Here is a 12,800-nt window from a genome sequence, read left to right on the forward strand (position 1 = left end):
ATAAACAAGCAAACTATGCTATTGGCACGCTATGGCTGGTGATATTGACAAGATAAGCTGTAGGAAGGATAATTTCTCATCAGATTGGAGAAATCTATAGCCTGTTTCTCATTATATAATGAAAAGCTACTAATGGAGTAGCAGACAACGATATGGGTAATATCTTACTGTCACTTAAGTGAGTTCAGGGATGACGGGTTTCTTTCATGCATGAAGTACTGAATACATTTCTTAAAATTCAGATATGGCATCAGTTTGTAGTCATATCCTAAAGAAAAATCACAGTGCAGTATTTTAGTTATAGTACTATATTCTTTCTGTGTGTGTGTGTGTGTGTGTGTGTGTGTGTGTGTGCGCGCGCGCGCGCGCACATGTGGTACAGGTTGGGGATGAGTTATTTGAAATATACCTTAAAGAAATCTTCCCTTCAAATACAAAATCAATTTACTTCAACCTTTTACCAGTTCCCTTCCACTAGTCTTTTTTTTTTCAAGAAAAGTAAGTGATAAAAGATCTACAAGTCATTAAAGTGGATTTTGTTGTTTTTAACCTGTCCCTTATTTTATTTCCAACTCCTGCCTAATAAGACAGCTCTCCTACCTGTCTTCATCTGGATAAGCTCATCTTATTTTTGCCTGAAATTGTTGTAAATGCCTATGTCTAGTAGATTTGGGGAAATTTGGATCTCAATGAGTAATAGCATCTCAGTTGTTTATGAGTGCTATGGATTTCTTTTGGCTTGTTTAAAGATCAAAAGTGTCAGCAAGGTTAACAACCCATCTGGGAATATAAACGGCATTTTCACAGGCTGGTGTGGCTGTCTGCACAAAGATAAACTGAATTCTTAATTACCACTAAAGTAGATGCTAATGGATTTTCCTGTTTTACAGCTTTCATCTCTAACTTTACCTGTAAGTTTAAGACCCCGACAACTTAGATTCGGCTTTGCTGTTGGGTCCTCATGTTTCTTTCTTAAGTCTCAGTGACAGCTACAGAATCTCACAAAGGTAAAACGTATTTCTGGAAAAACATCCAAAAGCAGATACCAGATTTATTTCCGTGAAGATCAGAATCCTGTCAAAGAATGGAGGTAGTAAGTACAAGCGCTGTTTGGTAATTCTTTGCTCCGCCTGAACAGGTTCTTCATCTGGACGGTGTCCCGGGGAGGGCCCCTGAGGAGCCCAGAACTGTAACCCCGGGAGGACCTCACTGCTGGAACTCCCAGGAATGCCCGGGTAGGTACTGGTAATCCTGAAGCCCTCACACCTAAGCCCTCACAGCATCACCTCATTGGTTAATGAAACCGATGCGCTAAGTGTACAAATAAATGCTTGCGGTTTCACTACGCTAGTAACCGATTTAGACAAAGACCCAGAAAACGTATAAAAATACACAACCTAGCCATCCAGTCAGGAAGGAGGGTAGATGTTGCCTGTGCCCTTTGCTCTGATTGGGACTGGAATCGTGAGGAAAGCAATCTCCTGATCCCCACTCCCGCTTAATCGAGAGGGACAAGATTAAGCAGACATTGTAAATACGTAAGGTATAAAAGATGGATGGGGCCGGGTTCCTGTGCCCTGACCTCCTCCGCACACAGATTGTATCACCTCCACCTGGCCCCCTAGACTAGGGAGATTAGGGTCTGTCTAGGTCTTGGGCCTCAGAGTCCGTTTGGCAATGAACCATAATAACACCGTTGCACCCAAAGCCACTCCTAGGATAGCTGGTGTGTGTGTGTGTGTGTGTGTGTGTGTGTGTGTGTGTGTGTGTGTGTTTTGTTCTGTTGGGTTTTTTTTTTTTGTCTCAATTCATATACGTAATTTTCTCTCCAAACGAGCTCTCACCGTGCACAGTTTTGAATCCTTTCAAAATGTATCTGCTGTGTCTTTAAATATTTGGTGTGTCGAGGGGGCTTCGATGGCAGCGCCCATAATTTAAAGCCAGATTTTGCTACTTTGCATCTTAGGAGGTGCGGGGCTCACTCCCCCTGTCCCCACCCCATCTGCGGGTGGTCCCCCGCCCCGGGCCGGACGGGGTCGCGCGGCGGGAACTCGCGCGGGAGCTCGAAGCGCCGGGTGCGCTCCCACGCGGCGGGGGGGAGCGTCTCGCACGCCGCGCCCCCGCCCCCGCCCGCCCTGGCCCCGCCCCGCGCCCGCCCGCCCGCCCTCCCGGCGCGCATTGGAGCCGCAGGCTGTCGCTCCCCCCTCTCTGGGGAGGGGGCGCCGCGGGTTGCGGTCCCACTGCAGAGGGTTGTTCAGTGCGGGTACGACCGAGGCTTCCCGGCCTCCTGGGCGCCCGGCCCCGCGAGCCGCCCCCTGACCTCGGCAGCAGGGTCGCCGGGGACCCCCGCACCCTCGGTAAGTGAGGGACGGCGAGGGAGTGGCAGGGAAGGGGGTCTGGGCCAGGGTCAGGTCCTCTGGCCGCCCGCGCGGCGGGGTGGGCGCCCACAACCGGGGCCCCCGAGGTGGTCGGGATAAGAACCGGGAGGGTCGTCAGTCCGCCCGCATCTCCAGCCAGCGGCCACCCTGGTCAGCTGTGCCCACCCGCCCTCTCCGCGTTACAGCTCGTCCTGGCAGCAGGGGTTGCGGGGACCGCTCTTACCCTTCCTTACCCTCATTTGAGAGGAATGTGATTTGGGGCCCCTGGCCATTCTGTTTGTGCAGACAGCCTGAAGCTGGGCTATCTGTTCCACGCCCCCGGCACTTTCCTTTTTGAGTTCTTTATCGTGCGCTCCAGCACCTGCCACCAGGCGCGTCCAGCCGAACGAGCCGCCTTCCTCCGGAGGCATCTTGGTGGTCCGCATCCGGCCCTGGGAGAGATTTCGCAGCTTTCCTCGCAGGGGCTCGCTCTTTTCCTCCGGGTTTCTCTGCTCAAGGGGGAAAGGGGCGTTAGACCTGAGACTCCGTCAGGAAAAGACAACAGGGACTTTAAGATTGCTGTGGCGGTAAGAGTACCCTGCTGGCTAGGGAGGAATCATCTGCAGACTAACAACACTCTTCAAAGTTTTAAGGTCTTCAGATTGTATTTTCCCCATTTCGGTTAGGTTTTTGGGGAATTTATTTCTACTGCGATATCCATTCAAGTGAGCTTCTCAGGCAGTTGCCTTTGGGCAATCCAGGGCAATTTCAAATCCTACAGTCTTAAACATGGTCTAATTTCAATATTTCTATTAGTTATGCATTCTCTGGCTGGTAAACACTCAGGTGCTGAGAACTGCGAGACAGAAGAACTTAAAGAGAGAGCTATAATCAGCTGTGATTCTGGAGCGTATGGAAGCATCATATGAGGAGGGACACCTACAATGTTCATATTTTAGTTCCCGCGCTGTTCTGGGATGATCTTGTCCTTCCATCAGGGGCATCGAGTATGGAACTCCAACCTAAGGGAATACGTAGATCATAAACTGATTTGCAGAGTTCCAGTTCCTCTTGTGGTTCATAGAATCAAGAGCTGCCCAAATAAACCTACAACGCTGAAGGATTTACATAAAAATAGTACAAGGAAAGAGTCCCCTTGCTTATTTTAGGACTTCGATCAACAAAAATTGGTACAACTTTTGTTGAGATCATCCCCTCACATCTTTGTTCGTTGGTCATGCTATTCTGTGGATTAATTTTATATTTATATGTAACCAATCAGTTTGCCAATCACATAGCTTAGCGATTATCTTTGGCTCCTTAATTAGTTCCAGAACCAAGAAAACAAAATATAAGGAATTTCAGAAGCTTGATTTTAAAATAACACGAACCCAGTCTAGTCTTGGTTCAATTATGAGTTCATGGGCTGTGTTATGGTTAAATAACCATAAGTTAAATTTAAGCAATGAAAACGTTTTTGACTAGTGAATCTAGTGCAGATTAGTATCTCCAAATAATTCATTTTCCTGATAAAACTCTATTGTGCACTTTCAGAGCTTGGATTCAACCAAAGATTACCTACTAGCTGTGGAATCTCGGTCAAGTTGCTTAACTCTGTGCCTCAGTTTCTTCCTCTGCAGATAGTGATACCAGCACCTACTCACTTCGTAAAGTTGTGGGGAAGATTAGAGATGTATGTAAACGTGCTTAGCCTTTCCTAAGGCACAGATGCTGCTCAATAAATGTTAGTGATTATTATCATTCACTCTTACTGACCTTTGGCTATGTGCTCATTATGGAAAACTTTTGAACAGTAGATACTTAGGGAAAAAAATGTCAAAATCATACAACTACATTTAAGAGTGGTGAATGACAGTGATGTTAAACTTCCTGAAAGTATGTATGAAAAGTAGCACCTCCCTGACAGAACATACATTTTTAGAACAGAAACCTTATGGTAGAATGGAAAGAACACTGGAGAGGCAAAGTCTTCAGTTCTAACTCTGGCCATGACCTTGTCTAACTGTATGGCTTTCAGCAGTCTAACCACCCACTCTGGAGCTCGATTTCTTCATCTGGCTGGGCTTGAAAAATCTCTAAGATCCTTTGCAGCTGCAGAATTCTTTACTGCATGTAATAAAAATTACCCTAGCTTGCTTATCACCTTGCCTTTCATTGTTTTGTTAATGTTTGTTTTGTTAACTTGGAATTGAGTCATAAACATTCATAAAGACAGCGCAATGAAAGAATTGATATCAGATTTGCAAATAATCCAAGATGAAGTTTTAAGAAAGAGAGTAGAGGAAAATAGATTCACATGGAAATCTTTTTGATATTTTAATTCTCCCGTTATTTCAGTAAGTTATTCTGTGAGAAACGTGCCTGGTAGAATCATATATGTTCGACGGAAATCTAGGAAATTGTTTTCCTAGAAAGCAATAGGCTGATGGTGAAATAAAATGCCACTCTCTTTTCTCTCATCAGGTTGATCCTTAAATAAAATAAAAATCTATCCCGTAAAGGGCTTTCATGAAGAAATTAAAGAGAGGAAATTACAAGTAATAGAGAAACTAGGAGTTGTACACTGGAGAAGCCACCTAAAATAACTGGAGTAAGACAAAACGAGTGAATACATCTGGAAGAAATTTTATTTAGTATGGTATTTTTGCCCACTTTTTGGTCATAAAGGCCGCTAAGGAAGAAAGAATATAGTTTTCTAGAGAAAGAACGAGTGTAATGTAAAAATGGAAGCCACAGTTTCTGAAATTCAAGTCGAAAGCAAGGATGAGAAGAGACCAACAGAAGTCAGTCCTCAAGACGAGCGGCAGGAGGAAAAAGCATCAGTGCTTTGCTTCAAGAGAAGAAAGAAAGCAGCCAAAGAGATGAAGCCCAAAGCTAGCTCTAAAGCTGCTGGTGCAGCAAGAACGGGTCCCCCAGAGGCGGGAGCTTCTGATCAGCCCCAGGCCCCAGTGGGGGCCTGGGCGTCAATCAAACGTCTTGTAACACACAGGAAAAGGTCAGAAGCTTCAAAGCAGCAAAAGCCCTTTGAGGCTAAAGTGCAACCTGAAATCAGTGCCGAGGATGCTGATCTTTCTAGGAAAAAGGCAAAATCCAGACTCAAGATTCCCTGCATAAAATTCTCAAAACGAGAGAAAAGAAGTAATCATTCTAAAATTATAGAAGACTCCGACTGCAGCCTCAGAGTCCAGGGAGAGGCTGAACGTTTGGATACGGAAGCTCCGACCCAATCCGACGAGCAGGCAACCACGCCCAAGTTGCCCCAGGATGTGAGTAAAGCTGTCTCACAGAAAGGGGGCGATGAGGTCTGTGAGCCAAACGGGAGCCACAGCACAACGGCACCTGGGGAAAAAGTGATTGCAGTAGAACTTGGGTTAGACACGGGGCATTCTGCCATTCACACAGGAACTCTAGTCATTGAACGAGATACTGAAACAACTGAGGAAAAACAAAGCGTTCAACCCCAGCAAGCAAGCCCACTTGAACCTTCAGAAACACAACAGCAACCCCCTTTGGTTTCTGATGTTCCTCCCTCACCTGCAGTCCCAGATCAGCAAATTGTGGAAGAAGCCAAAAGCAATATCCTAGAAAGTGGACCAAATTGGAAACAGCACGAAAGTGGAGAGATTGTTGCTGAAGAGAGTGAGCCAAAAGATACTGAACTGAGCCAGGAATCAGAGCTTAGAGGAAATGAGGTCACTGCAGAGAAACCAAAACCAGAAGAAAGCAAAAGAATGGAGCCAATTGCTATTATTATTACAGACACTGAAATCAGTGAATTTGATGTTAAGAAATCTAAAAATGTCCCTAAGCAATTCTTAATTTCAATTGAAAACGAGCAAATAGGGGTTTTTGCTAATGATAGTGGTTTTGAGGGTAGAACTTCAGAACAATACGAAACACTCTTAAAAGAAACGGCTTCTTCTCTTGTCAAGAATGCTATTCAGTTGTCTATAGAACAGCTGATTAATGAAATGGCCTCTGATGATAATAAAATAAACAATCTTCTGCAGTGACTTAATTTCCAAATCATGGGAGGAAAAGAAAAAAAGCTTAATGCTGAATTATTTTACATACTTGCGGCATTTCTTTTTCAGTAACAAATGAGGGATTTATCATCTGTGGAATTTAAAGGTACAGTTCCAATCCAGAAGTGCTAAAGAATTACGTTTATAAAACCCTTTCTCCCCCTGAGATGTAGTCACTTCTGGATCAGAGGAAGCCCATACAGATTGCAATGCACAGTGACATACAGGGAGGTGTGAAAATGATATGTGGAGATTGGGGTACTTGGGGGAAGGAAGCTGTATTAATTGAGCACTTATGGGATGACATAAACTCTTTACTGTTCTCTGATGTCACAAAGCCTGGTTTCCCTTTGATAGTTCGATCCTGTGTATAGGTTAACATCACATTCGATTTTCAAAGCTTCCCCCCCCCCCCCACAGTGCACTTTTATATTTAAAATGGTGAAGAAGGTGAGCTATTTTTGTCAATGTGTGATTTATAGTTGTTACACTCATAGGCAGTAGTCTTACCTCAAAAAAATATTGCCTTTTCTTAGTTTCAGCAGAATGTGCATATTTGAATTAAACATGAGTGTTTTTCTAGTCCTGCTTAAATACTGTACACAAGCCATTCACAATTTACTTCAGACAGACAAATAATTACCAAGTGCAAAGGTGTAGAAACAGGCAGGGCATCTTCGCTCTCCATCTTCTGCCTCCAGCAGACCTGTATAAATCCATTTCTGCATGGGGTCGTCTACTGAAAAGCTTAAAAACAAAACCTGCAAAGCTAAGCAACAGCAACAGTAGCAACAAAAAGTGAGATCATTGTTTTCCATCCAGGGGAAGGCAAACTGCCCGAGTAACAAATTATCACAGATAACATAGGATTCATCTTGCAGGATTGCTTCTCTAGAGCCCGTATTCATCAACCTCTCCTCAAAGAGGGAACGTGAATTCAAAGCCTGCCTGGCAGTGAAAGTACTAGGAAATCATAATAACCTGGTGAAAATATTGTCCATTCTTGACCAAGAAGGAGCCAAGTACATAGTTGAATAGAAAAAGTAAAAAGTTACTGCTAAAGCACATTGTATTTTAAATGTCAGTATTCTCTCATTGTGCCTCTGTGTCGAGATACCAGTAACAAACATTTTACATGGATTTTGAAAAATAACTTTTTCATCAGTATTTCCAGTCCAGCTAATCCCTTACAGAAAAAAATGAACTTAATGTAACCATAAGGGCTTATTTGCATTTTATTCGGTTATTTAAATCATCGATCTCATTAATAATTACCATATTTTTTGAAAAAGTAATTACATTTCAATCTTTCCTTGTGTGAAATGGCCATAATACTACAATACACTTCCCTACCTCACAGGTAAAGGTTCAAACTGTAGAGTCCCCCACTGTCTAAGTGGCGGCATTACTCTGAAAGTGGATGAAGTATGAAGAGCTCTCCATTTGAGTTGTAAGGTATTTGTTAAAGAATATTTGTACATTCTTGGGGAAAAGAGTGTACATTGGATGATTGTAAATGATCTAGGTGACTTCCAGCATTATTACGTATAGAAAGTATGTGCTAATTTGATCTATAGAACCTTCTTTGTTTCTTGCTGTGAGTACATCTTGAGACCTCTGGCAGAAAAACCTAATCTGACTTTGGAACTGAACCAAATAATGGATATTATTAGCAAGATTCTTTCCTGAGGTGCAAAATTATCCCCCCAGACTTTCCTACCTTCATGCCTATAACTTTGGGACCAGAAACCCACAAAAATCCTTCAATTTAGCAATGTGAGCGTGGATTTTCAAAACACATGACCCAAGAAATGAATTTCTTTTAGTGTACAATTTTTAAACATTTAAAAAAGACTGCTAAGTCATTCTCCCTAAAACTACTCTTTTTCATTCACTCTCTGTGGTGCTAATGGGCTTGGATGGCTACCAGCAAATATCAGATCATATTTAAAAGTGAACAGTTGTTAAAAACCTGATCAAAGTTGGTGCATCTTAACTGTTTTGAAGAATCCTGTCTTCATTTACTGCCAGAATGGCTCAAGCCAATATACTTGCATTGTAAACTTTTTAGTAATCTCTCATGAATGAGCACAGAGCACAGCACTTACCAGTGATTGAAAATATTTTGGAAGGCTTAGGCATATTTATTTGGGAGTTTTAAAAACAGATACAAGATAAATATGTGTTATTATTTTTGTTAAAATAGCACTTTCTCTAGTCCTAGGTTTCTACCTTTTTTTTTCCCACTATGGTTTGATATATATTTTTGGTTAGAATGTATTATAATTGATTGTTTCTGTGGTAAGATGTGTAACTCCACTTGCATTCATCTTAATTGGTTTTTCCTTAATCTTTCCTACTGAGAATATCTGGGGAGTTAAATAAGTAGGATTCCAGTTTGAAAAAGGAATCCAGAAATTAATTGGTCTCCATCTAAATATACCTGCCACATGGCCAGATCCTATTAAAAGGAATTCTAAGGTGATCCAAACTGTATTGTTATAGACATAAGCAGGAGTCACATAACTTGGAAGTCTCTTATAAAATATGTTTCATTTCAATAGTGTTTATTTTAAGCAATTCGACCTTATATGCGAGACATTAAATGAATTTAAGTAGGTTCCTATTCAATTCATATCCATTTGACATGATTAAAATGATCATTTAAAAGGCAATTCAATGACACTACATTAATTTTCACTTAAATATGCTGTGGTATAAATGCTGCTTTTAATGAACACTTATTAATTAGTTGGGATTCAGTTTGTGTTTGAGTTTAGGATTTTACAAGGTGGGTTGGTTTATTGGATGCTTATTAATTTTTTCGGCACATTATCTTCCCCCTTCTAAGAGTCCAGTATTATTCAGTTCGCTTTACAACCCAGTGAATATGAAAACCCTCTTCTATTTTCTCTAGCACTATTCACTTAACATTTTCTCAAAGTACTTTATAGGGTATAAAAATAGTACTGGGTAATATCTAAGTGAAGGTAGCAGAAAACAAAAGAACTTTCAAACAGAAATTATGTTCCCTGCCTCCTCCTCCACCTCAAAGAATAATAAGCATGTGGCACAAATGGAGTTCTTCAGAAAAGCTGTCTGCATAATTTTCTTTCAAGGCAATTTCAAGGCATTTGACAGCACGAAGTTTGTGATGATCTTAATTGGTCTACTATTTAGTGGAGTCTAAGAAACTCTGATTTATTTCTGAGAGATTATCTTATTTCACGAGTATCTGTGAAAAGCCTTACTGCTAAAGGCCATTAGTCATGGGAGGGCACCAGTCAAATCTGGCTTTTGCATGCAATCCAGAGTTAACTTCATAAATGTTTAACTTCAAGTTGCCTTATTTTTTATAGTTATGAGTTCATTTGTGGGGGTGGGGGGTTTCCAGCAGAATTTTTAAAATAATTGTTAGGCTTTAGAACCCCATTGTTTGGAAAGATCCTTTTAATCTCAACTTTATTCAGATATGTAAAGTCTTTCTAATCTCATCTGATACTCAATACATCAGGGGTTGACTTTTCTGCCTGCCATTTCTGAAAAAAAAATTTTTTTAAGACCTCATTTATGGTTTCAGGTTCTTTAGGTTCAAATTCCTATGATGTTTCATCCTGTAACATAAAGTTTCTTATTATGCAGAATTCAATCAATAGTACATTTTATGATACACTTTTGAAAAAAAGTTCTTGCAATCCTTATTTAGTTACAAAAATTAAACAGAAGGAAGCTCCATGAAATTTAGATGTCCTGATTAAATTCAGTTTGGTTCAACATGTGTTGGGTATAACATATGCCCAACACTGTTTGGTGAAGAAGACGGGCTCCCAGCCCTCCAAGAGCTCAAGCCAGGCAACAGCAACCACAGGAACTGGGGCAGGGATTAGGGCAAAGAGCCACAGGCAATGCAGCACCATGAGTGCCATAGAGGGGAGAATAAAGAGACACTGGTTAATTTGCCCAGTGTGGGGAGGCGGTCATCTAAATACAGGGACAGTTTGAAAGCATTCAGTTTCTAAATAGTTACACAGTTATATTCATTATGATTTGTGAACAGGTGCAGAAAAAAGCCTGCATAATGTTACATATTTATAGTAGTTCTTTGTCTGTAAAAATGTTAAGTGGATGAGCTATTATGAAAGTAAAAGTTCCATTTTGTATTTCTCATTAAAATTAGTACTATAGGACTGTGGATCAGATGCTAATATTAAAGAAATACTCTGTAGAAAAAAGGTTTTAACCTGAATTAATATATGTACTGACTATTAATATAGAATAAATGTTATATTGGCTCATGTTTATTTTATTTACCTAAATCTTTTAAGAGAAATGTGGTATATTATATTTATTTCCTAAAAGTATAAAGATCACACTGATGAAAACTATTGAGTTAACATTACCAAGAGTTCTACTTTGCTAGTTGGGCGTTGGACAGATTTTACAATGATCTGCCCAAAAGAGCTCACCTGCAGGGGCTCCTTGGTGGCTCACAGTTGGTTAAGCAGTTAAGCGTCTGACTCTTGGTTTCAGCTCAGGTCATGATCTCACAGTTCATGTGTTCGAGCCCTGTATCAGGCTCCGTGCTGATAGTGTGGAACCTGCTTGGGATTTTCTCTCTCTCTGACCCTTCCCTGCTCATGTGTTCTATAAATATGGAAACAATCAAACAAACTTAAAAAAGATTCCACCTACAGCAAAGAGAAACACAAACACCTCAAACTTGAATTCAATTATCAGCGAACTATCCATCTAAAGGGCATTTCTGACTTTGATGCCATCTATAAATTTGGCAAAAAAGTCCACTTGTTTTCACCATCTCCTGCTATACTCATTAGTTGTTTTTCTACATTATATTAACCTAATAATTGTTAATCTTTATGGTTTTCCAAATAATTAAGCAATCTTGATAGGAAAATGCTTAAATTATGCAGATGTTGCTGCTAAAGCTGGGTGTTTCACAAGTTCTGTGTTTACAGACACTGATTTTATTTCCCTAACATTGACAACCCTGTTTTTTCTTAAGCACAGCACAATGGTAATAATTGGACTTCTATTACAGGTTGTCTTTTCTAAATCTTGGGACCAGTTTAAAGTTGATTGTGTCTGGGGCGCCTGGCTGGCTCAGTCAGTAGAGCATGTGACTCTTGATCTCAGGGCTGTGAGTTTGAGTCCCACGTTGGGTGTAGAGGTTACTTAAAAAAGAAAATGGAGTGGATAGTGTCCTAAAACCAAAATGTGTGCCGAAGTAAAATGTCTTACTAGTGAACAGACCCCGTATATAGGGTATTTCTGGAGGATTTAAAAATTCTTATTAAATCACAATTCTGTTGTAAAAGAAAGATACACCACCTTTTGCAAGACTTGTTTTCACAGACAATCCTGTGAATCGTCTTTTAGACCCACCATTACTGCTGAAGTCTGGAGTGAGTTCCTACTTTCCCCACCCTCCCCCCCGAGAAGCTTGAGATCATGAGGGGTTGAGTTTCTGAGAGTGAGTACAGACAGTCCCCAACTTAGGTTGTTCAACTAATGATTTTTTTACTTCATTGGGACAGTGAGGGCCAACCAAGGGCCTTTTTCTTTTTTTTTTAAGTAGGCTTCACACCCGACATGGAGCCCAACACGGGGCTTTGAACTCATGATCCTGCAATCAAGAGTTGGACGCTTGGCCAATTGAGCCACCCAGGTGCCCTGATTTTTTGACTTCATGATCGTGTGAAAGCATTCGGTAGAAACCATGCTTGGAAGTTTGCATTTCGATCTTTCCTAGACTAACACTAGTGTGATACTCAGGCAGCAGCCACAATTCACATTCAACCATGTGATCATGAGGATCAATAACTGATACACTCAAACCATTCTGTACCCATACAACCATTGTTTTTCACCTTCAGTACAGTATTCAATACATTACATGAAGTATTCAGTACTTTATTATAAAATGGGCTTTCTGTTAGATGATTTTTCCAAAGTAGGCTAATGTAAGAGTTCTGAGCTATGTTTAAGGTAGCCAGGCTAAGCTCTGCTGTTCAGTGGGTTAAGTGTATTAAATGCATTTTCAACTTACGATGTTTTCAATTTACAATGGGTTTATTAGGACGTAACCCCGCCATAGACTGAGGAAGATTATGTGCGTTTGTACATGAGCACACTACACATCCTCAGAAAATCCTCAGCAAAGCTGGGCACAGGTGCCATGAATAATTAAAGACAACCTAGGTAAGTGGAGAATGGTGTGGTAGCTCCCAGCCTAGAAAAGTCCCACACTGAAACTCGTCTCTGTAGGGGCGCCTGGGTGGCTCAGTCAGTTGAGCGGCCAGCTCTTGGTTTTGGCTCAGGTCATGATCTCAGGGTTGTGGGATCAACCCCTGTGTTGAGCTCCACACTGACAGTGCAG

The 12,800-nt window shown here is 41.2% G+C and overlaps 1 protein-coding gene across 2 annotated transcripts; it reads left to right on the plus strand.

Moving 5' to 3' along the window:
- The first annotated feature begins 373 nt into the window (after positions 1-373).
- Positions 374-10,695, plus strand: AKAP5 (A-kinase anchoring protein 5). Of its 2 annotated transcripts, none has more exons than XM_027065911.2 (3): positions 374-1,007; positions 1,139-2,357; positions 4,842-10,695. In XM_027065911.2, the coding sequence occupies exon 3, from the start codon at positions 5,102-5,104 to the stop codon at positions 6,389-6,391; it is 1,290 nt and encodes a 429-aa protein (XP_026921712.1). In that variant the 5' UTR covers positions 374-1,007; positions 1,139-2,357; positions 4,842-5,101; the 3' UTR covers positions 6,392-10,695. The 2 variants fall into 2 exon arrangements, with proteins under 2 accessions (XP_026921712.1, XP_026921714.1); XM_027065913.2 differs by having other exon boundaries at positions 1,139-1,235.
- The last annotated feature ends 2,105 nt before the right edge of the window (positions 10,696-12,800 follow it).

Source organism: Acinonyx jubatus, chromosome B3 (assembly GCF_027475565.1).
Source record: "Acinonyx jubatus isolate Ajub_Pintada_27869175 chromosome B3, VMU_Ajub_asm_v1.0, whole genome shotgun sequence".
Lineage (NCBI taxonomy): Eukaryota > Metazoa > Chordata > Mammalia > Carnivora > Felidae > Acinonyx > Acinonyx jubatus.